This window comes from Capricornis sumatraensis, chromosome 17 (assembly GCF_032405125.1).
Source record: "Capricornis sumatraensis isolate serow.1 chromosome 17, serow.2, whole genome shotgun sequence".
Classification (NCBI taxonomy): Eukaryota; Metazoa; Chordata; class Mammalia; order Artiodactyla; family Bovidae; genus Capricornis; species Capricornis sumatraensis.
The window spans coordinates 76,137,024-76,160,143 of NC_091085.1; the positions used below are offsets into that span (position 1 = coordinate 76,137,024).

General features: G+C 53.6%; 1 protein-coding gene across 3 annotated transcripts; it reads right to left on the minus strand.

Moving 5' to 3' along the window:
- Nucleotides 1-178: 178 nt before the first annotated feature.
- Nucleotides 179-13,437, minus strand: PES1 (pescadillo ribosomal biogenesis factor 1). Of its 3 annotated transcripts, XM_068990320.1 has the most exons (16): nt 13,351-13,437; nt 10,675-10,754; nt 9,461-9,614; nt 8,237-8,346; nt 6,649-6,820; nt 6,450-6,539; nt 4,379-4,495; nt 4,226-4,300; nt 3,990-4,079; nt 3,716-3,831; nt 3,465-3,590; nt 3,153-3,337; nt 2,567-2,708; nt 2,410-2,422; nt 2,100-2,261; nt 179-639 (listed from the first exon to the last, which is right to left on the minus strand). In XM_068990320.1, exons 1-16 carry the CDS (start codon nt 13,372-13,374, stop codon nt 556-558), a joined length of 1,740 nt encoding a protein of 579 aa, XP_068846421.1. In that variant the 5' UTR covers nt 13,375-13,437; the 3' UTR covers nt 179-555. The 3 variants fall into 3 exon arrangements, with proteins under 3 accessions (XP_068846421.1, XP_068846420.1, XP_068846419.1); XM_068990319.1 differs by having other exon boundaries at nt 2,100-2,258; nt 2,410-2,708; nt 3,716-3,846; XM_068990318.1 differs by having other exon boundaries at nt 2,410-2,708; nt 3,716-3,846.
- Nucleotides 13,438-23,120: the final 9,683 nt, after the last annotated feature.

The window sequence follows — 23,120 nt, forward strand, 5'->3', positions numbered from 1 at the left end:
TGGAATGTGGGGTCCACGGACATCCAGAGGCGTCTGGGCAGTGACCGGCCCCTCTCAGTGAGAACCGAGGGCTGGAGCCCAGGGTACAAGGTAGCCCTTCTCCAACCCCAGGAAAGCTTGTGAACACAGGACTCAATTGGCTGCACAACTCCAGCTGTTTATTAACAAATGCTTCCCCACCTTCTGTCCGTCACACACGGGGCCAACCGCGTGTGGGGGAGGGGGTGTGGAAAGCCAGGGTGAATGGGAGCAGTCAGGGAGGGACAGGTCGGGCTCCCCCACCCCCATCCCGTGGCACTTGGCTCCTGGGAGCCTGACGTCTGGCCAGGCACAGAAGCCTCTCCTCTGCGCAGCCACCTGCTGGGAGCGCCATCCAAGGGAGGCCGGGGCTGCCTGTAGGCCCAGCCAGAGAGCGAGCGGAGGCCAGGGCCAGCAGAGAGGGGAGAGGGGCTGACGGCAAGCAGGGGAGGCCCGTCACCTCGCCCAGGCCCTCCGGTGCCTGCGCCCAGTCCCACTGCCGTGAGCTGGCCTCGCCTGATGAGAAGCCACTGCTGCTCACAGTGCTCGCAGCTTCCTGGCCTTCCTCTCCGATCTCACAGCCTCGTCATGGGCTTTCCGCTTCTCCGCCAGTTTGTTGGCCTGCGAGGAGGAAGGGGAGAATTAAGCTATGATGGGCGGGAGGAAGGCGGGATGGGGACTCCCCCTTCTCCTACTCAAAGCCACCCCTTAAAAGCAGAGCTTCCAGAAAAGCTAACGGGCAAATCGTCACGGGGAAAAAGCAAATCGATCCAAAGAGCCTCGGGTGAGGAACCGGGTCTTCACTGCCTTTATGACTGTTACTTCACGGGCCACCAGCAAGCCAGAAGGACCGCAGGCTCCCAGGGCCGAAGGCCACTGCCCCACTGCCCCGCTCCGCCTGGGAAAGCAGGGGCCTTTCAAACCTTCACCAGGAGCTGCTGGAGGGGTCGGCCTGGAGCAGTCTTTCGCCTGGGCCATTTGGCATGATCTATTTCCAAAACAGGCAGGCCTTTCCACCTGGCAATTACACACCTAAGAATTTACCCTGCAGAGAGGCCCTTGGAAGTAAGGCGGAGAGGTGCTCAAGAGTGTTTTCTGAGAATGACTAGAAAAGGGGGACAGTCTAGCCCTGTCAGTGGGCACTGTGTGACGCCATGGACGGCTCACACGAAATGACAAGCACAGCAGAATGGCCTTCAGGCAGACCAGACCCTGGAGACACTCTGGGTGTGAGTCCACCCACCACCCCCAAAAAGCAAGCATTACAATAAAGAGAGTGCCAGGAACTTTTTGGTTTCCCAGTGCACATAAAAGTTCTGTTCGTGCTACGCTGGTGTCTATTAAGCAGTGTGTAGCATCGTGTCTACAAACACCATCCATACACATTCTTTAAAATAGACTTCACTGCTGAAAAAATACTACCCACCATCTGAGCCTTCAATGAAGTCTTTTAGTGATGGTAACATCAAAGAACACTGATCACACATTACTACAACAGATAATTATGAAAAAGTCTGAAATAGTGTGAGAATTACCAATGTCACTGGTGACGGAGAGACATGACATGAGAAAATACTGGGAAAATGGTGCTAAACAGACTTGCTCCACATAGAGCTGCCACAAACCTTCCCTTTTCTACAAACACCGCATCTGTGAAGCACAGTAAGGCGCAGCGCTGTCTGCATGGCACGTGTGTGTGCGCTGAGTTGCTTCAGTCGTGTCCAACGCTCAGTGACCCCATGGACTGTAGCCCACCGGGCTCCTCTGTCCATGGGATTCTCCAGGCAAGACTACTGGAGTGGGTTGCCATGCCCTCCTCCAGGCTGCACAGCATGATGCCCCCCCGAATAACACCCGTGTTATTACATACACAAAAGAACACTGGGGGGCTGTCAGCACAGACCACCGTGCAGGCAATGCGGCCTGAGCCACCTTCCCACCCCTCAGGCTCTGCTGTACACAGCACTCTCTTAGAGATTTTCCCTGGCCCAGAGTCCGCCCAGGAGAGCCACCAGGCCTGGAAGCTCATCTGTGAGCCCCACCTGGAGCCTCAGGCTGGGAGGCGGGGCGGGGAGACTCACCTCGCGGACTCTGCGCTTCCTGCCGAACATGATCTTGTTGTAGAGGTACTTCTCCCGCTTCTTCATCGTCATGATGGCCAGGCGCCTGGCCTCGCTCTCCTCCTCCTGGGCCAGCCGCTGCTTGTCCTCCAGCTTCACTGTGCCTGCCATCACCCTGGGCTGCTGGGGACACAGGGAGGACGCTGCTGGGGACAGGCTGACCCCACGCTCCACCTCCCGCCCTCTCTGGCCCCTGCCCTTCTGGCACCAAGACGGCTGGGGGGGTGGGGCGCCGCTTCCGGGGCTGAGACCCTGGTCCACGCCCGGGTACCTTCCCCTCCAGCCTCCGCTCCTCCGGGGCGGTGAGCTGGGCCTCCGTCTTCCCCTCCAGCCTCCGCTCCTCCGGGGCGGTGAGCTGGGCCTCCGTCTTCCCCTCCAGCCTCCGCTCCTCCGGGGCGGTGAGCTGGGCCTCCGTCTTCTCCTCCAGCCTCCGCCCCTCCAGGGCGGTCAGCCGGGCCTCTTCCTCCTTCTCCGAATCAGCCTCCATGTCCTCCTCCTCTTTTTCTTCCTCTTCCTCGCCACCACCGTCGTCTTCCTCCTCATCCTCCTCCTCGGATTCATTCAAGTTTCCTACAAAGAACAAGAATTCTGTACCCTGGGGTCTGCTCTTCCCCTCGCGGTGTGAGAACCTGCACCCCTACAGACCTTCCGGGCAGAGCAGGGCTGGCTCGGCCACGGCCCCCCAGCACCTCCCCCCAGGCCCAGCTGCCTTCAGAGCAAGCTCCAGGCCCCCTACCCCTCAGCTCTGCTGCCTCCCACGGAAACTTCCAGACCGTTTTGCTCAGCTACGCTGGACACCAATTGACACGCGACTCTAGGACACAAACACCTCCTCCTCCAAAGCCGTGTCACTCCGAGGAGGGCTTACAAGGTTTTGTGTCCCCACTGACTGCCCAGTTCTCTGGAGCGTGCCACCTCCGTAGCCAACCAGGGAAGCGGCCAGCTGAGGCCTGGGAGCCCAGCTGGGCCTGGAGGAGCCTGCCCAGCCCGCCCGGTCCAGCCTCCTCCACGCACCTGGGTGCTCGCCCTGCTGCAGGGCCAGGAGTTTCAGTTTCTCTGGAGGCACATAGTCGCCTTCCTTCTCTGTTACGAAGGGCGAGAGGTGTGGGGGCAGCTGCACCCCAGGGAAGTAGTCTGCCACAGGGAGGAGGAGCCGGGCATTCACTGAGTCAAACACCCACTGGGGCTGCACGTAGTACCTGGCGGAGGGCGAGAGTGGAGAACAGTCACAGGGCCCCCGAGGACCCGGCTGCAGGGCCCTGGACGCAGACCCCTGCCCCCAGAAACCCAAACGCATGGAGGAAGAAGAGGACCTTGGGGGCCTACCTGCCAATGACCGGGGTCTGCTGCCCAGGCCGGTCGACAATCTGGTGGGTGATGCCGGGGTCTGTGACGTCATAGGTGGCCCCGATGCACAGAGATCTGTCCCAGGACACGATCCCCCCAAAACTCCTACAGGCACAGGGGGAGCCCACGAGGGTCCTCAGGCACAAGCTCACCCTCCCGGAACACACCTGTTCGCCCCCACAGGGTCCCCAGTCCAGAGTGGGACCCAGCCGGCACGGTCAGGCCCCCACCTGATGACGAAGGCCAGGGCCTCGCGGGGCACCTCGCGGTTCAGGAAGAACTTCAGGCCCTCGAAGAGCTTCCTGTGCTTCTCCCGTGCCTCCAGCTCCCTCCTGCGGTCCTCCTCCTGTGCCGCTATCTCCTGCCGAGAGGAGGGGCCGCTCACGCTGTCGGGCCCGCCCGCACCCCCACGGGAGGCGGAGGCTGGAGATGAGCCCCTCCCCAGCTTCCTCCTAAACCCCTCAGGGCCCCCGGCCCGCCTCCAGAAAGCCGCGCAGCGCTCACCCCATCAGCAGGAAACTCGTCCACCTCAGCTTCCTCCTCCTCCGTGGGCACCACCACGCGGGCCAGACTGGCACTGAGGGCGGCCAGTTTCTGTGGAAAGAAGCGGGGCCGTAGAGACGCTGCTTGCGGGCGGGGGTGGGGGCAGCGTCAGAGGGGGAGCACTGACCGCTCTGGGACGGCCGTCGGTGGGCTTGGGTTCTGGGGGACGCAGGGCCGGCACTGGAAGCCCCTCTCACCTCCAGAGAGCTCTCTGAGTCCAGCGCATAGGCGTCTTCGCTGGTCTTTGCTTCTGTGTGGACCTGACTCTCGAGCTGGGAGGCGGGGTGGGGACAGTCAGAGAAGGGAGGCCCCAGTCCCCACCTCCCTGCGGGCAGAGAGGCCGGGCCTACCTTGGGCGGGTAGTGCAGGTTGAGAGACTGGTAGAGGCGGAAGTTGACGAAGCCCAGCAGCGTGGTGTAGAACTCGGTGAACGTGGCCATGACCCTGTAGTCCACGTCTGTCGGGTGCTGCGGAAACAGCAGGCGTGCAGGCAGTGTCAGTGCAAGGAGCACACGGACAACCACCCGGAGTCGGGGCTCTGGCTGCCCTAGGACCAGGCGGGCCCTCGGGGCTGCCCTGCCTTCAGAGCTCAGCCTCTTGGCAAGAGTCCAGGGGGTCCCCACCCAGGAGCATCCTGGGTACCAGTCAGGCTCTGGACAAGTGTCCCAAGGGTTGTCCTGGAGGCCAGGGCCAGATCCCCGCTAGTGGTGAGAAAGGGAAGCCTTTGTCTTGAGGTGCCCAGTACTGGCTGATGCCCACTGCCCCCTCATTCTGCAGGTCAGACTTTCACCCTGCAGAGGCCGCTCACGCCTGCTCCACCGCCCAGCTCACAATTTTCATTTACTGTCTTTTCTGGGGCTAGCCCGTGAGCACCTGGGTAACAGTTGGGCAAGGCGGCCCTGGAACAGCCCACCTGCCTGGATAGGGGCAGTTGGGGCAGTGGGCGGATGGCACACTGCACCCACAAGCCCTGGTGGGACCTTTGGGACCAATACTCAGACTCTAACGACCCTGCCTCAGGCTCAAACCAAAGGCATAGCCCGAGGACCTGGGACAGGCCGGGCGGCCGCCTGGCCCACCCTCAGGGTGCTCCTGAGAAACATTGCCTGCCTGGGCAAAAACGGAGCACAGTCCCACCTGTCCCCTCATTGACACCTCGGTCCTTCCAGAGGCCTGGGGGCATGTGAGTAGGACTCCCCCACGGCCCGGCAGCCCCCCGAACTCCACTACCTGCCTGGGTCCTGCTGCTGGGAGCCCAGCACTGGCTGTGCACAGGGGTGGGGGGGCACATACGAGGGCCCCAGCTGTGACCCAGCCCGGGTCCCCCATCCTCCTGCTGGGCGGAGGCAGCGGCAGTGAGCTGGCCAAAGAGGAAGGAGGAAGGGGCGGCCCATGCCCTCCCGCATGCCCCCAGCACCAGCTGTGTGGAGGCCAGCCACCATAGGGCCCTATTCACCCCTGCGGGACAGACAAAGGCCAGTCTGAGCAGCGCGTGGGTGGGACATCAGAGAGCAGGAAGGAGAGGGAGGGCTGGGGAAGGAGGGAGGGCGGGCAGGAAGGATCAGGGAGAGGAGGGACAGGGCAGGGCATAAGCAGGGAAGAGCACGGACTCACCCACGCCGGCCCCCGGGGCAGGCACGGGGCTGCTGGGGGCCAAGCACCTCTCACCCACGGAGGCTGCCACCGATCCCCACTGCCGGGCCTCAGAGGGCTTCCAGCCAGCAGCCCCCCAGCCCAGCCCAGACTAAGGAGCAGGGAGGGACCCACCGGACCCTGACTATGAGCTCAGGCTGGAGTACCCGCTCCCTGGCCAGCAAAACCCACCATCTAGCCAGGTCTCTGATGAAGCAGGAAGCGGGCCCCACACGGGCCCACCGCACGAGAAATCAGTTGTGACCCTGTGGGGCTGACAACCCCCATCTGGAGACCAAGTCAGCATTTCCCCTCATGGATCCTGCCTCAAACCCCCCCAGTCTAAAAAACAGAGAAAGCAGAGTGAGGAGGACCCCACGGGTCGGAGGCAGGCTGGGCTCTACGTAAGGCCATGCACACAGGCGCACTCGGCCTGGCCGCTGCCCACTCTTCTTTCCGCGACCCCTGTGGACCAGGCACTGTGAGAGCTCTTCTCCCTCAAATCCTCACGACAAAGGCTTACAAGTGCAGGCGCCTTATTAAACGCAGCACAGAGAGGTAGGGGAACGTGCCCGAGGCCAACTAGCCAGCAGGTAAGGCAGCCAGGCTGGCTCAGGCTCCTGTTACCACACACTACCCCCACCCTCGCCACCCCACCAGACCGGCACTCAAGACCCCAGCTGGTTCTGCAGGACAGGACGATCCCCTCCCCGCCCGTCCCCTAGTCCCCGTCTAGGAACTGGAGAGGGAGCCACGGCCGGCACAGACCCTCCCCGGGGAAACACTCACGTCGTGGGAGAAGGTGTAGGGCGTGATCCACACGATCGGCTGGCCCAGCACCTCGGCCTGGTAGTAGATGCCTTTGATGGACAGGAAGACCTGCGGAGGAGCGGGACGGCGTGAGGGCCCCAGGCGGCGGGGGGATGGGGCGGGCGGGGGGAGCATGTGAGGCCCCTGGGTGGCGGCCCCGCCGGGCAGCCCGGCTCACCTTGCGCAGGGCGCGCGCGGCGATGACGTAGTGCATGAACTCCACGGCCAGCCGGCGGCACAGCTGGATGGTGTGCACGTGGCACTTGCCGGTCCGCGGGAAGGTGGAGAAGAGGAAGCACATGGACAGGGCATCGTCCAGGTCCCGCAGCGCATCGACGAACGTGGGGTACCTGCGCGGCCGGGGGGCGGCGCTCACGAGGCCGCTCCGCCTGGGCTCCTGAGGGGCCTCCAACCCCGCTGCCCCCGCCCGTCAGCCACCCCAGAGGCCCCGTTCCCCGCGCCAGGCCCGGCCAGGCCACCACCATCTCCCAGACGGGGAGCCGGGCCACGCCCCGGGGGGCTGGCAGCACCGGCTTCCCCGTGGCCTTGGGAGGAACCGCGGAACCAGGAGGAGCCCGCTTAGCTCCGAGGGTCAGGAGGGGCGGCCGGGCCTTCAGACACAGCCTGAGAGAGGAAAGGCCCGCGGGGGCCTCTCGCGAGACGACGGGAGAGGCGCGCGGCTTCCGGGTGCAGAGGCCCGCGCCTCGGGCAGCCCCTGGACGTTTCCAAGTCCCCTCGCTCTCCACCTCACAGACCACCCCCACCACCGAGCCCTTCCTAGAAACACCACGCGCCACTCATTCTTGAGCCACGGCGGAGGAGGGGGTGCCGCAGAACGGGAGCACCATCACACGGCCACCTGGTGCGCCTGTGAATCCAGACACCTGCTTTTTGCTCATGCACCTTTTCTCATTCCTTCCACAGGACAGCCGTGTCACACTCGCCAGCTCTCCATCAGCGGAGGAGCCGCTCGGAGCAGCAGCTGTTCTTGGGCCGCCCAGCTTGCGGCCGCAGGGCTGGGGTGAGAACGCCTTCCGTGGAGCTCCCAGGCTGGGGGTGCCGCTCAGCTGGCTGCCCCGACTAAGGAGACCAAGTCCATCCGGCTCGGAGCTGAGCGCTCCCGGGCCAACAGCCCCCAAGAGAAAGACAGACGTTCAGGGAGCCCCGGGTCTCTGAATCTCACCGCTGCTGCCACTTTGGGCCAGGTTATTCTGGGCGGTGGGGGCTGCCCTGTGTGCCACAGGGGGCTGGGCAGCATCTGTGGCCCCTAAATACTAGGAGACCCCCCTACCATCCTAGTCATGAGAACCGGAAGTGTCTCCAGGCACTACCAAGCGTACCCCCAATTTAATCAGTGACAGAGGGGGACTGTGGGGAAAGATGGGCAAGAAACAGCTGATGTCAGAGGCGTCGAGCCACACTTCCAGGACTGACCATGCACGTCCGTGCCCCTCCCCCCCAGGGCTCTGGCTCTCTCTCACCACAGGGCCTTTGCACTCGCTGTTTGCTCTTCCTGAACTACACTTTCCCCCGGCTGTCTCAGGCCTGCCCTCGGACACCTCCTCTGACCAGCCTGTAAGTCACATGTGTCCTCCAGTTCCCTTCACAGAGAGCATCCCCCACGGCACTCATGTGGACGTGCAACCATTAGAACAACATGGAGCTGTTTCCTGGTCTGCTTCCTCCAAGAGGAGGCCAGCTCTGGGGGTGGGGTCTCGGCCGTGTTCCCCACTGTGCCCCTAGTGCCAGGACACAGCCCCGCTCACCGCTCCTTGACGATGTGGTCGAGCTTGTAGTTGGGCTTGTTGTCCTTCAGACGCTCCACCGTGTTCCACTCACTCTTCCCATAGGCCTTCCGCAGCTTCCGGACGAACACCTGCGGGAGGAGGAGACCGCTGATGTGGGCCAGGGGCTCCTGGGCAGCCCTTCTGTGAGGGAGGGATGCTCGGCTTTGGGGGGACTTCCGAGGCCTCCAGAAGCCAACCACAGCTGTCTGCCGGCACCATCTGCCCCCTCAGCCACCTCCACGGAGCCGTGAACCCAACCCAGCCCGCCACACGGTTGACAGGTGAACAGGGATAAGCACTCAGACGTGCTGACTCCACGTGTTTACATGAAAGTTTAACGTTTTCAGCCCTATTTTCCAACTGAGAAGTGAGGCAAGTCAGGGCCAGGAGGTCAGGCCAGAAACACCAGCCTGTGTGTCCGTGAAAGCAAGCCATGGGCCCACATGTGGGGCGGGGCCACAGGGGAAAACACACTTGAGGTCAATGGTGGCCCCGGAAAGTCCTCTTAACTGACAGCTGCCGCCCTCCAAGCACCTCAGGGCGGGCCTGTCCTCTGTGCTCCCCAGATGCTTGGAGGCCCCCTCCACTGTGGTCGTGAGCAGTGACCAGTCCCACGAGGGGCCCACTGTCATGAACTCAGGAGGCCGCAAACCCCAGCTGCACCTCGGTGGGCTCTGTGGAGAGGCCCACCAGCAGCTGCACCCCTCAGCCTGGCCCTGTCGCTCGGCAAAGGCTACAGTACCAGCAGTCACTTTCAATTATTTGCGGTTGGTATAATTAGATCTCTACTTTCCCTATGGTATTTAAGCATTTAATGGTTTCTATTTGCAGAATGAAAAGCCTGATCTCCTGGGAGCAATTTCAGAAAGAACCTGAATCAGATGGGGTTCTTTGAGCAGAAAATACACCAGAGAGACCCTGAAAGACTACAATCTTTGCCTCACAGGCAATTAATTTACTTTTTCCCAAAAGAACTAGGGGAAAGGTATGACAAGGCAAGTGTTAATCATTGGCCAGGTTCTGTGTAAATGATTCCCACACAGAAAGAGCTCAGTCAATCCCCCGACACAATCTGGAGGGAGAATTACCTCACCCTTTGTAGAGACTTGCTCACAGAGATCAAACAACCTGCCTGAGATCAGTGTTAGCAGGTCTCCATAGAGCTGGGAAGGGCCCCCGGCAGGCCCCAGAGCCCAGCCTCACCTTGTACTCCCGGAACTTGTTGACGATGGGTTCGTGGAGGAGGAACTTGATATCTTTGATGAGGTAAAAGGTTCGGGCAGCTGTGGAGCCCTTGTTAACCTTCTTCTTGTGTTTGGGTTCATGGGGATAAATGCCTTTCAGGATGCACAGCCGCCTGGAAGACAAATGCCATTCCTTCTATCAGCAAACTTTGCTGAGCACTGGCCATGCTGGACCCGGGAAACCACAGTGAGCAAGGAGCACAGGAGCCCCGCCCCTGGGAAAGCGCACACCCTCAGGAAGGAGCCCGACCGCCACAAGGTCCTGACAGACACATGCAGAATGTCCGGAGCACCAGAAAGGAGACTAGCAGGAATACGGACGGGGGCCGACTGCAGGCACCTCTTTCAGCAAGGGGAGCCAGGAGAGGCCTCGCTGAGAAAGCAGGGCCGACTGCAGGCACCTCTTTCAGCAAGGGGAGCCAGGAGAGGCCTCGCCGAGGAAGCAGGGCCGACTGCAGGCACCTCCTTCAGCGAGGGGAGCCAGGAGAGGCCTTGCCGAGGAAGCGTGCTTCAGCCGCACACAGGACACCTTGTTTCATTGCGCTGCATTTACTGCACTTCACAAAGACAGCCTTTTTTCTTTGTAAACAAATTGGAGGTCTGAGCAACCCTGCATTCAGCAAGTCTATCGGAGCAACATCTGCTCACTTCGTGCCTCTGAAACATTCTGCTAATTCTCACAATATTTCGAACTTTTCCTCATTATTATATTTGCTATGGTGATCTGTGATTAGTAATCTTTGATGATGCTATTACAATCAATTTTAGGGCATCACACTGGTCTAAGATGATTAACTTAATCAATAAACGCTGTACACAGCGTTCTGATGGCTCCACCCGACTGGCTACTGCCCAGTCTCTCTCCCTCTCCACGGACCTTCCTACTCCCTGGGACACAGCATTGATATCAGGTCAATAAATAACCCAACAATGGCTTCTAAGTGTTTCAGTGTCTAGAAGGAAGAGTCCCACATCTCTCACTTTAAATCAAAAGCTAGAAATGATTAAGCTGAGGAAGAAAGGGGTGTTGAAACCTGAGAGAGGTCGAAAGCTAGGCTTCTTACACCCGTCACTCAAGTTGTGAACGTAAAAGAAAAGCCCTTGAGGGAAATTCGAAGAGCTACTCCAGTGAACACCCGAATGGTAAGAAGGCAAAACGGTCTTACTGCTCACCTGAAGTCGGCCAGGCTCAGCTGCAGCTTCTTCCGAGCTTTATTTCGGGTGATGTAGTTGGTGGCAGAACCTCGTTCATACTTGGGGAAGAAAATCAATTCTCTATTAGCAATGGCTGCAGTGTCAGACAGCCACTTCTGGACATTCCTCAGGCAAAAGGCGACGACTGTTCTGGATTCACAGCCAAGAGGCCGTGCGGAAGGAGCATGCCCACACGGTCCTTACAGCTGTCGGCACGGGGGACACACACATCTGTGTGATGCGGGCACCGTGAGGTTGCTGTGGATCGGGTGCCGCACCAAGCCCTTAGCAGTAGCCCTAAGCATCGACCATGATGATGACTGACTTGCACACGTTACTTCATTTAATCCCCACAACACTGTGACGTGGGTGCCATTAAAATTCTCATGTCACACGGGGGGAAAACAGGCTCAGAAAAATAACCTACCTGGGTCACACAGCTTTCTAAGAGCTGGGGCTGCCTTCAGACCTAGGTCCAAGTCCGGAGCCTGAGTGCCTCGTCCACTAAGCCAGGGTTCTCAACTTATTTTTCATTATAACCAGCCTTTCCGCCGCTGGAGGGCTTTTAGACCTTTTCTCCCCCTTCATCACCCTCTCTCACAGCCTCCCAAAATGTTAACACCATAGACATGGTACAGCTCTCTTTATGTAATTGGTCCTTCAGAGGGGCACACATCATTGTAATATCAAACATGTCCCCCAACCAATTCCTGTTCCCTTGGAGATGACACTGTCTGGTTGAAAATGCACACTCTAAGCCACACAGCCTCCTTCCTTCCCCAGTCATTCATTCATTCAAGAGACAACCATAAGACCTATACTATGTTCCAATGTTTATTTAGCTAGATGCTAGGAGGGTAACAAAAGACAAAAGGCCTGGTCTCTACCTGCCCCGGAGGACCGTGTGGTCTTGTGCAATCACCTGGATGTGTGCAGCGCTAGATGCTGCCTCGCTCAAAGCTCTGTGTCCCAAGAGACCAGCAGCATGCCATACCAGCTCCCTACAATGTCACCAATGAGGTCTTCTGCTGGATTACGACAGCATAGGCCTCCATGGCCAGCTCCAGCTCTGAAGGGATAAGCCCGTAGCCTCCTAAGGGGTATGTTATGACTAACCCCAAAGTCACAAAACATGCCCTGCCTTCATTCGTAACCTTAGGCATTTATTACCTGTCTAAGGGATCAGGCCCATGCCAAATCCTGGGGACACAAAGATGACTTTCTGCTTCACTGCCCTATGCCACACTGTCACCATTCTTACCCTTTCAAATCTTAAGGAGATAATCAAAGATAACTGGGGTGACTTTTCTCCCCAGGTGTACAGGGCGATGGAGTCTGCACTTGGGGCTGTTAGGTGCTACTGGCACCTGGTGGGTAAGGGGTCAGGAAAGCTGCTAAACATCCTACAAACACACAGCATAAGCCTCCCCTCAACAGTTATCTGGCTCAAAATGTCAAAACGGTCACAGCTTTAAAAACTGCCATGATCCACTGACATGTCTGCATCTGTGTCTCAAGCTCAGGTTTGCTGTGTTGTATCTTTACAGCTCCAATTGCAGGCACTTTCTAGGTGCTCAAGGCCTGCTGGGTTAAAAACGAACTGGCAGTCAAGACCTGCCTGGGTGGTCCCATGCACACTCCCAACGCAGGCGGCCCAGGTTTGATCCCTGGTCAGGGGACTAGATCCCACATGCAACTAAGTTCACATGCGGCAACTAAAGATATCACATCCCATAAAGAAGATTCCTCAAGTTGCAACTGAGACCAGGTGCAGTCAAACAAACAACAACAAATCTGCTGTAGAAACTTGTGAGCTGAAAGAAACAATTGAGGCCACTATATCTTCCTCATCCCCTCTCTCATCTCTTCCTACAACCAAGAGGATTCTCCATACAGCAACAAGAGCAACTCCTTGAAAAATAAATCACATTCTCTCCCTTTAGTTGATTCTTACTGCACTTTGAATAAAATCCAGTTTCCTCACTGTGCCTGACAGCCTTGCATGACCCGGTCCCTGTTCCACCCCAACTTCACCAGATGCCACTCTTCCCTTGGTTTACTTCTTCCTGGGCCATCCTGATATTGTTTGATTTCTTGCACACAATGAGCCCTCTCCATCTAAGGACCTTGGCACTTAGACTTCCCCTGCCAGGCTTGTTTGTGACCATTTTATTTGACTGTTTACTTTAGTGTCCAACTTCCCCACAAAAACTGAACTCCGGGAAGGCAGGGACCACATCTGGTTGTTTATGTCTCCATCCCCAGTGTCTAGAACCAGGCCTGATTCAACAGAAAAAGGGAGTCACTAGTCTCAGAGACGATGAACTCGACAAAACGTGAGCTCTACATAAGGCTCATGAAGCTTTCAGTAATGAGTTGTCCTCCAGCTCGGCCTGTTTTGGGGTGGAGCTTTGCCTGGTAACCTCAAACTCCCTTTCACAGCTCTACCCCAGGTTTCTTTTTCAGATTTCACAGCGAGTACTGCCGTCCCAGCCCATCATTGGATCCCTTCCGGCTGCTGTCTCCTGTCGTGTTGATCCCAGCCGCTTCTGCACCCACGACGGTCCAAGGCCGGGGAACCCCCAGGCTCCATCGCTCCCGTCCGCCCCCTCCTGGGGCAGCCCCAGCCCCCTGCCCCGGCCTCTCGCCCATCACCTTCTTCTTCTCCAGGCCTCCCATGGCTCCACGCTGGATGGTCTACAGGCGCCGCGCGGACAGACACCGCCACTTCCTTCCACACGTGCCCCGAGTAGGACCCCGAGGGCCCCACGCCGCCGGCCTGCGCGGGCTGTCCAACAAGGTGCCTCAGCGAATCTAGGAAAAGATGGAACATTTCTACTGAGATTTACAACTAAACCGTCTGAAAAAAAAATCGTTAAGACTGACCTTTCGGGCTCTTTCCTATCTATGAGCCTCTTACAGACATTTTTAATGTGTAAGCAAAGGCGGATATTCGGGCATTTTTATAATCATCCTGATGACGCGCGCTTGACGTCTAGAGCCCCGTTGCATGTTGGGATGGAAGGGGGCGGAAGGCTTAGAGGCGGCGCAGCGCCTTCTGGGATGCAGAGGGGAATCGCGTTCCGTGGTGAGGGAGCGGGTTGCGTTGTTATGGTAGCGGTTGCTGGGCGTCGTCGGAACTAGTCTCGGTCGTCTGAGAGGCAGCCTGGGCGGTAAATGAGGCTGCTCTCTCTTCGCTATTGGCTTTGCTTTGTGTCCATTGGCTGTTACCCGGTATACGTAGAGCACAAGCCGACTTTTTTCCTCACGAAGGTGGAGAGATTCGAGAGGCCGCTTATACTTTCTGAGCCTTAGAAGAGGGTTGAGAAATGACGAAAGGCCAAGCAGAGTTACAGAACTCGTGTTCTGTATATTTTAAGTGCCCATTTAGGGACCTTCCTGGCGGTCCAGTTGTTAAGACTCCACAATTCCTCAGCACCAGATGCCGGTTTGATCCCTGGTCGAGGAGCTAAGATTCCGTATGCCATGGGGTGCCACCAAAAAATAAAAATAAAACGCACATTTAACACGTTTTGAAGAAGAAATTCATAGGGCCTGGACTCCATCTTAGGCCTGTTCATGCTGATTATGCCCAGCCACCTTTCCAATGGACTCGGAACTCTGTGTTTAGCGCCTATGAAAACAACAGAAGGATAAGGCCCCCTCCAGACAGGGGAGCCTTGAAGGTCGTATCTAGGTTAGTCATCGCCTAAGAGAAAACGTACACTAATCACCCCTTCCTCCAGACAGGCCATACATTTTTCTGTATCAATCAGAGTGTAACCTTGGGTTTATTGATTATTGGCTAATTGTTTGACTGTTTGAGCACATAGCACATGAATGATGGGGTTATTGGGATTGTATTTTCCTTGGTTTATGTAAGCCTCAAGGAATTTGGAGTGGTGGGTTCAGACACGTACACATGGGGTATAAAAGATTTTCACAAATGCTGGTTGGGGTCCTTGGCTAAGAAGAGATTCTGCCTTGGGCCCGCCGGTGTAATAAACTGCACTCCACTATCTGCCTTGTCCTTCTGAGTGAGTTTCCTGGAATGCGTGGCTACAACAGTTTGAGCTTTTAATATGTATACACAAATTTCGTATTGTGTTCTCACAGGATAATTACAAGATTTATACAAATATACCAAGTGGTGTGGTCTGGGAAATAGATAAAATTTATAAAATTTGATGTTTTCTTCCTTCAAGCTTCTTAACTCCATTTGGATTTTGCCTCAAATTTAAAAATTTGAGGCCCTGTGAATGTGATGTGACCCAAGGTCGTGGTTATAGATGCTCAATCGGGTCCAGCTGTTTGCAACCCCATAGACTGTAGCCCACCAGGCTCCTCTGCCCATGAAATTTTCCAGGCAAGAATACTGGAGTGGCTTGCCATTTCCTCCTTCAGGGGATCTTCCTGACCCCGGGGTCCAACCCACGTCTCCTGCATCTCCTGCATTGGCAGGCGGATTCTTTATCACTGCCTTATCCTGGTCGTAGAACTCACCCTTTAAAGGTAAATGCAGACATTAAGCAGGGGCCAGTGCTTGTTTTGAAAACTGTGTTTCATTATGTACTCTCTTTGAAAATTAGCATGTATTTACTTACTCTGGGCTGCACTGGGTCTTAGTTGTCACTCGTAGGCTTCTCTCTGGTTGTGGCGCCGTAGGTTTAGTTGCCCTGAAGCACATGGGATATTAGTCCTGGACCAGGATTCAAACTTGTGTCCCCTGCATTATGAGCGTGGAGTCTTGGCAGGTGGATTCTTTACTGACTGAGCCACCAGGAAGCCCTAGGTATATGGTTTCCTGAAATTGATTAAGCAAGTGCATTCTTTTCCATCCACTTAGAAAAGAGAATCAGAGACTTCTCTGACCGTCCAGTGGTTAAGACTCCATGCTTCCATTGCAGGAGGCAGATTCGATCCCAGGTTGGGGAACTAAGATCCTGCATACGTTGAGGCCAAAAAAAGAGGATCAGAAACAGTTCTCATCCTCGTGGAACTGACAGTAATATTCATCTAGTTTTATGTTGGGGCTATGTTAACTCTCCTGCTTTCCGTCATAATATTAGTCTGAAGAGATCTGGATCATAGGAACAGCCCACAGGCGTTACACTGATCTGTTATACTGATATCATGCTGATCAGGCAGGATAAGTTAAGACAGGGCTCTGAAGCAGGTCCTGCCTGCAGAGCAAACAGTGCCCCACTTGGACCATCCGATCCAGCTGACACTGTGCTGTTGGTGGAGTCAGTGGAAGGAAAGATGCAGTGTGGCGCTTATGGCAAGCCCCAGTGCGTGAATCACAAAGCAGAACTCTGGAATTCTCGGGCAGGTCATGCCATCTACTGCAGAGACGTATACACCATTGAAGAAAGCCCTCCTGGCTTGTCACTGAGCCCTGGTAGAAAACAGGTGGGCTTTGGGGACCAAGTGCAGACTGCCCAAATATGAGTTGGGTTCTTTTGGACCAAGGCATAAAAGTAAATGGATCCAGCAGAGGTCAATTTAAATTTGCAAAATGAAGCATAAAATTAGTATGAAAGGGCTGGTTGAGACAAAATTGAAATCAATCAACTATGATATTTGATAAACCTTCAAAAAGGTGATACTAAGATTTTGGTTTCTATTAAGAACAATTAAAATTAAGATGTGAGTGAGTCTTTGAGCAACTGGTAAAACAGCTTCACTTTTAACCTAGTTTCCCAGAAGACCCCCAAGGGGCTTAAAATCAGTAGACCCTCCAGAGCATGGAATGACTTATTTAAGAGCACCAGCAAAAGTACCTGCAAAGTCCACACAAGTGATGAGATGATCATTTTAAAGAAATTCCTCCTTTAAAAAAAATAGACTTTATTTTTTTAGAACAACTTTGTTGTCTAGTCGCTCAGTCGTGTCTGACTCTTCTGCGACACCAAGACTGTAGCCCACCGAGCCCCTCTGTCCATGGGATTTCCCCAGCAAGAATACTGGAGTGGGTTGCCATTTCCTTCTCCAGGGGATCTACCAGACCCAGGGATTGAAACTGTGTCTGCTGCATTAGCAGGCGGATTCTTTACCGCTGAACCACCAGCGAAGACCTAGAGCAGCTTTAGCTTCACATAAACATTGAGTAGATAGTGCAAAGAGTGCCCATGTACCCCACAGTCAGTTTCGCTTATTGTTATTATTATTTTTTAAACCTGTGGGATGTTAGTTCCCTGACCAGGGACCAAACCTGGATCTTTGACAGCGGCAGAAGCGAGAGCATAGAAGCTCTTAATATTAACATCTAACAGTATGGTATATGTGTTACAATTAATGAGCCAATATCAATACTTTATTATTAATGTACATTATTCAGATTTCCTTATTTTTTAACCTATTATCCTTTTTTTCCCTTCTATTCCAAGACATCATGTTACATTTAGTTGTCATATCTCCTTAGGCTGTGACGGTTTCTAAGATCTTCTTTGCTTGTGATGACCTTGACAGCTTTGAGGTGTCCTGGTCAGGTATTTTGTAGAATGTGCCTTCTCTGGAAATTTTTTTTTTTCAACTCATGGTTAAACTGTGGGTTGGAGGAGGATCACAGAGGCGAAGTGCTATTTTCATTGCATCCTGACAAGGGTGTGCGCTGTCAACATGATGTATCACTGTTCATGCTGGCTTTGGTCATTTGGTCAAGGCAGCGCTTGTCAAGTTTCTCCCCTGCAAAGATGCTCTTCCTCCCACCCCTTTTTCACACTGTAATTTTTGGAAGGCAGTCACTCAGAACAGCCTACACTTAGGAACTGCAGAGTTACGCTTCCCCTCCTTGAAGGCAGAGTATCCATGTTCATTACTGGAAATTGTTGTGCGTGAGAGATTTGTCTCTCATCCATTTGTCTTAGTCTGTCCAACGGGTACAACAAAATCCCATTCAGTTCAGTCGCTCAGTCAGTCTCTTTGAGACCCCACGAATCGCAGCATGCCAGGCCTCCCTGTCCATCACCAACTCCCGGAGTTCACTCAGACTCACGTCCATCGAGTCCGTGATGCCATCCAGCCATCTCATCCTCGGTCGTCCCCTTCTCCTCTTGCCCCCAATCCCTCCCAGCATCAGAGTCTTTTCCAGTGAGTCAACTCTTCGCATGAGGTGGCCAAAGTACTGGAGTTTCAGCTTTAGCATCATTCCCTCCAAAGAAATCCCAGGGCTGATCTCCTTCCGAATGGACTGGTTGGATCTCCTTGCAGTCCAAGGAACCCTCAAGAGTCTTCTCCAACACCACAGTTCAAAAGCATCAATTCTTCGGCGCTCAGCTTTCTTCACAGTCCAACTCTCACATCCATACATGACCACTGGAAAAACCATAGCCTTGACCAGACGGACCTTTGTTAGCAAAGTACCGTCTCTGCTTTTGAATATGCTATCTAGGTTGGTCATAACTTTTCTTCCAAGGAGTAAGCGTCTTTTAATTTCATGGCTGCAGTCACCATCTGCAGTGATTAGTAGCTTATAAACAACAAACACTTACTCCTCACAATTCTGGAGGCTGGAAAGTCCATGACCGAGGGGCGGACAGATTTGGCGTCTGGAGCAGGCCAGCTTTCTGGTTTATAGACGGCCAACTTTTCACTGTGTCCCACTATCTCGTAAGACTGGGTTATAGTCTAACGTCACTTTATTTTATTGCTCAAAATATTCCAGCTTTGGCCACTAGGGGGCCCTTTCAGCTTGCTTTTGTATCTTTTTGACATTATCCGTGTGTGTGTGTGTGTGTGTGTGTGTGTGTGTGTGTGTCTGTGTGTGTGTGTGTGTCTTGAATATTTCTTGTCCTAGTCCTGGTGTCAGCCATACTAGGGGAAGTGAAAGTGAAAGTGAGTGAAAGTCACTCAGTTATTCCGCCTCTTTGCGACCCTATGGACTATACAGTCCCTGGAATTCTCCAGGCCAGAATACTGGAGTAGGTAGCCTTTCCCTTCTCCAGGGGATCTTCCCAACCCAGGGCTCGAACCCAGGTCTCCCGCATTGCGGGCGGATTCTTTACCAGCTGAGCTATCAGGGAATCAGCCTGGTTCCTTTCATATACCAGAGGAACCTGGTTTCTTTAATTGGAGAATGGTTATTATAAACCAAAACCTAGGCATTTGGTAATCTTATTGCTACTGTGGTATCTTTGCTTCTAGACTCTCCCAGCTGACAGAGCAAAACGTTATGTTTGTGTATACTATTTTGCTGTGTACACACGTACTTGTCACTAGCTCTGGATGCAACCATCTATGTCTGTATTAAGCTAACCTTGAACTCATACTGATGTATCCACCTCTAACCCATCACCACACAGATCATTCCAGCCTCCTCCCTGTGCTTATCTGTAAACCCCTCTCCAACAGCGAGAAACCTGCCCTTTCTCTGCAGTCTGCCATCCATTTAATTGTTCGATTCTAGTACATACGTCTACTAGCCTCCTGAGAAACCTGTATGCAGGTCAAGAAGCAACAGTTCAAACTGGACATGGAACAACAGACTGCTTCCAAATTGGAAAAGAAGTACATCAAAGCTGTATATTGTCACCCTGCCTATTTAATTTATATGCAGAATACATCATGTGAAACGCCAGGCTGGATGAAGCACAAGCTGAAGTCAAGATTGCTGGGAGAAACATCAATAGCCTCAGATGTGCAGATGACACCACACTTACGGTAGAAGGTGAAGAGGAACTAAAGAGTCTCTTAATGAAAGTGAAAGAGGAGAGTGAAAAAAGCTGGCTTAAAACTCAACATTCAAAAAACGAAGATCATGGCATCTGATCCCATCACTTCATGGCAAATAGATGGGGAAACAGTGGACACTGTGAGAAACTTTATTTTCTTGGGCTCCAAAATCACTGCAGATGGTGATGCAATCCCGAAACTAAAAGATGCTTACTCCTTGGAAGAAAAGCTATGACCAATCTAGATAGCATATTCAAAAGCAGAGACATTACTTTGCCAGCAAAAGTCCATCTAGTCAAAGCTATGGTTTTTCCAGCAGTCATGTATGGATGTGAGAGTTGGACCATAAAGAAAGTTGAGCATCAAAGAATTGATGCTTTTGAACTGTGGTGTTGGAGAAGACTCCCGAGAGTCCCTTGGACTGCAAGGAGATCCAACCAGTCCATCCTAAAGGAAATCAGTCCTGAATATTCATTGGAAGGACTGATGTTGAAGCTGAAACTCCAATACTTTGGCCACCTGACGTGAAGAACTGACTCATTGGAAAAGACCCTGATGCTGGGAAAGATTGAAGGCGGGAGAAGGAAGGGAATGACAGAGGATGAGACGGTTGGATGGCATCACTGACTCAATGGACACGAGTTTAAGCAAGCTCTGGGAGATGGTGAAGGACAGGGGAGCCTGGCGTGCTGCCGTCCATGGGGCTGCAAAGAGTCAGACACGGCTGAGCTACTGAACAGCAGCAACGACGTCTACTGGCATCGGAGTTGCCAGTTCTTGCCCTCATGACGTAGCGCCTATGTGCAGGTCCTTTTATTCTTACAGACCTCACTCGTAATAGGAGTTTCCAAAGTCAGCACCCTTTTCCTCACTCTTTTTCAGATATTTACTTATTTATTCGGCCATGCCAGGTCTTAGTTGTGGCACAGGGCGTCTTTGATCTTCATTGTGGCGATGCGGGATCTTTAGTTGCAGCATGCAAACTCCTAGCTGTGACATGTGGGATCCAGTTCCCTGACCAGGGATGGGACCCGGGCCTCCTGCATTGGGAGCAGGGTCTTAGCCACTGGACTGCCTTCTCTATCTCCTTCTTCTCCCTTAACATGTCTTCTATTTTTGGGGGCAACCCACATGTGTTCAGTTCAGTTCAGTTCAGTCGCTCAGTCGTGTCGGACTCTTTGCAACCCCATGAATCGCAGCACGCCAGGCCTCCCTGTCCATCACCAACTCCCGGAGTTCACTCAGACTCACGTCCATCGAGTCGGTGATGCCATCCAGCCATCTCATCCTCTGTCGTCCCCTTCTCCTCCTGCCCCCAATCCCTCCCAGCATCAGAGTCTTTTCCAATGAGTCAACTCTTCGCATGACGTGGCCAAAGTACTGGAGTTTCAGCTTTAGCATCATTCCTTCCAAAGAAATCCCAGGGCTGATCTTCCGAATGGACTGGCTGGATCTCCTTGCAGTCCAAGGGATTACTTACATCATTTTTATAATTTTAGATTAAGTATGAACATCTTTCTACATTAAATGGGCTCCAAGATTTTAATGTGAAGGTGAGGATGTTAGTGACTCAGTCGTGTCCGATTCTGCGACTCCGTGGACTGTAGCCCGCCAGGCTCCTCTGTCCGTGGATTCTCTAGGCAAGAGTACCGGAGTGGATAGCCATTCACTTCTCCAGGGGGTCTTCCCAGCTCACTTTTAATTAAGAGAATGGATATCCGGTGTGTGACCATTCAGTCATGCGTTTGTTATATTCATTCTCCTCATGCCACCTTCATGCATATATTTTTTCACCATTTTTAAAAAAACTGAAGTATAGTTGATGTACAATGTCATACAAGTTTCAGGTATACAACATAGTGATTCAAAACTTTTAAAGGTTGTACTCCATGTTTAATTCTGACAAAATATTGGCTGTGCTGTGCAATATGTCCTGGTTCATATATACAATTTAATTTTTTTTCCCTGCTGGATTCCTTCTTAGGCTGTGTCCTAGCCCAGTCATTCTGAGACCACTAAGAACAAACCTTTAGCCTAACAGAATCAGCTCGGTTGATCCGCTGAGATGAGGTGGAGGAACTGTGGGGGTCTGACCACACACAGAGAAAGGTTATTACAGGATTTGGGTGAAGGGTTGGGTTAGGTAAAATGTAAACCAAACAGTATTTTTATTTTTAATTGTTTTGGCCACACTGCATGAGGGATCTTAGTTGCCTAACCAGGGATGGAACCTGCACCCCAAGCGAGGAGTTTTAACCACTGGACTCCCAGGGAAGTCCCAATCAAGCAGTATTTTGGCGGGTTTAACACAGCCCAGGGCTTCATGAGAAGGGTCAGCTTGAGGTCTGGACAGCAAAGTATCCTGTTTACCTGAAAACTACAAAGTTGAGACAGGCAGGGACTGTTGAGTCCGGAAAATACATACTGGAGCAGCTTCCCTTGTCAAAGTGACTTGGCGCCTCCAAGACTGTGTCTTTTTTACTAACAATTTCAAACAGCAAATTACTGATGGCTTGTGGTTTTAGGGGGAAAAAGAAATCCCAGTTAAAAAAAAAAAAGTAATAGTCACTCAAACAGCATGGTTACTGGGACACTTTACAGCTGTAATGTGACCTTGGGAGAAATAATGCTTCCTGTTTACGCCGCAGCTGGCTTTGTCTGTGCCTGCCTGGATGCACAGACGTGAAAACTTAAACCTGCCCAGTCCAAGCCAGTGTTTACTTTCTCGGCTTGTTGCTGTTGTTTAGTCGCTCAGTTCAGTTCAGTTCAGTCGCTCAGTCATGTCCGACTCTTTGCGACCCCACGGACTGTAGCCCGCCAGGCTCCTTTTGTCCATGGGATTCTCCAGGCAAGAATACTGGAGTGGGTTGCCATTCCCTTCTCCAGGGGATCCTCCCTGCCCAGGGATAGAACCCATGTCTCCTGCATTGACAGGTAGATTCTTTACCCCTGAGCCACCTGGGAAGCACTTTCCCAGCTCCAGACCCCCAGACAGAAGTCCCGAACCAAATGATTATATTTTTCTTTTTCACTTCCCCTGACCGCATTACCTAAAACATTCCACCCCCAGTCAGTCTATTTCTAATATCTATGAAATGCACCTCCTCCCCTGCTAGTCACCGCGGCATCTTCAAGTTCTCAGGGATCGGAGGTGGTGACTCTCCCAAGGAAGCTGCTTCTCACAGAGGCTGCTGTGTGGAGATGGCAGGACACAGACTCATTGCCGAGGGTTGGGGAGCCAGGCAGCCCTGACCCAGACCATGACCGCTTCGTTGCCCACAGAGTTCCAAGGTTCCCCTGGAGGTCTGAACCCGAGGGTCTGCAGGAGAGCTTCACCCTGATGGGCCACACCCAGCCTCCTTGCACTAGACGGTCTAATTCTATATTTGCAAACAGAGGCACGTCTCTGTATTTATTTCTGTCTGTATTTATTGGCTTGTGAGAAGTCAGGCACAAAACCAGGTTGTCTTGAAAGAATGAACCATGGCAACTACCCATACAATGACTGCAGAAAAAAATTGTATTTGCAAGTCGGACATGACTGAGCGACTTCACTCTCACTTTTCACTTTCATGCATTGGAGAAGGAAATGGCAACCCACTCCAGTGTTCTTGCCTGGAGGATCCCAGGGACAGGGAAGCCTGGTGGGCTGCCGTCTATGGGGTCACACAGAGTCGGACATGACTGAAGTGACTTAGCAAAAAAAAATAAAAAAGATGTTTTAAGGTCTAAAGTTGAGCTGGAAGGGAGCT

What these genes read in the sequence shown, in the direction of transcription:
- PES1 (XM_068990318.1), bottom strand. Translation starts at nt 13,374, where the DNA reads ATGGGAGGCCTGGAGAAGAAGAAG. An exon ending in ACTCAGAGAGCTCTCTGGAG is followed by an intron (nt 4,080 to 4,225) that starts GTGAGAGGGGCT and finishes TTCTTTCCACAG; the next exon opens with AAACTGGCCGCCCTCAGTGC. An exon ending in CAGACCCCGGTCATTGGCAG is followed by an intron (nt 3,338 to 3,464) that starts GTAGGCCCCCAA and finishes GCCCTCCGCCAG; the next exon opens with GTACTACGTGCAGCCCCAGT.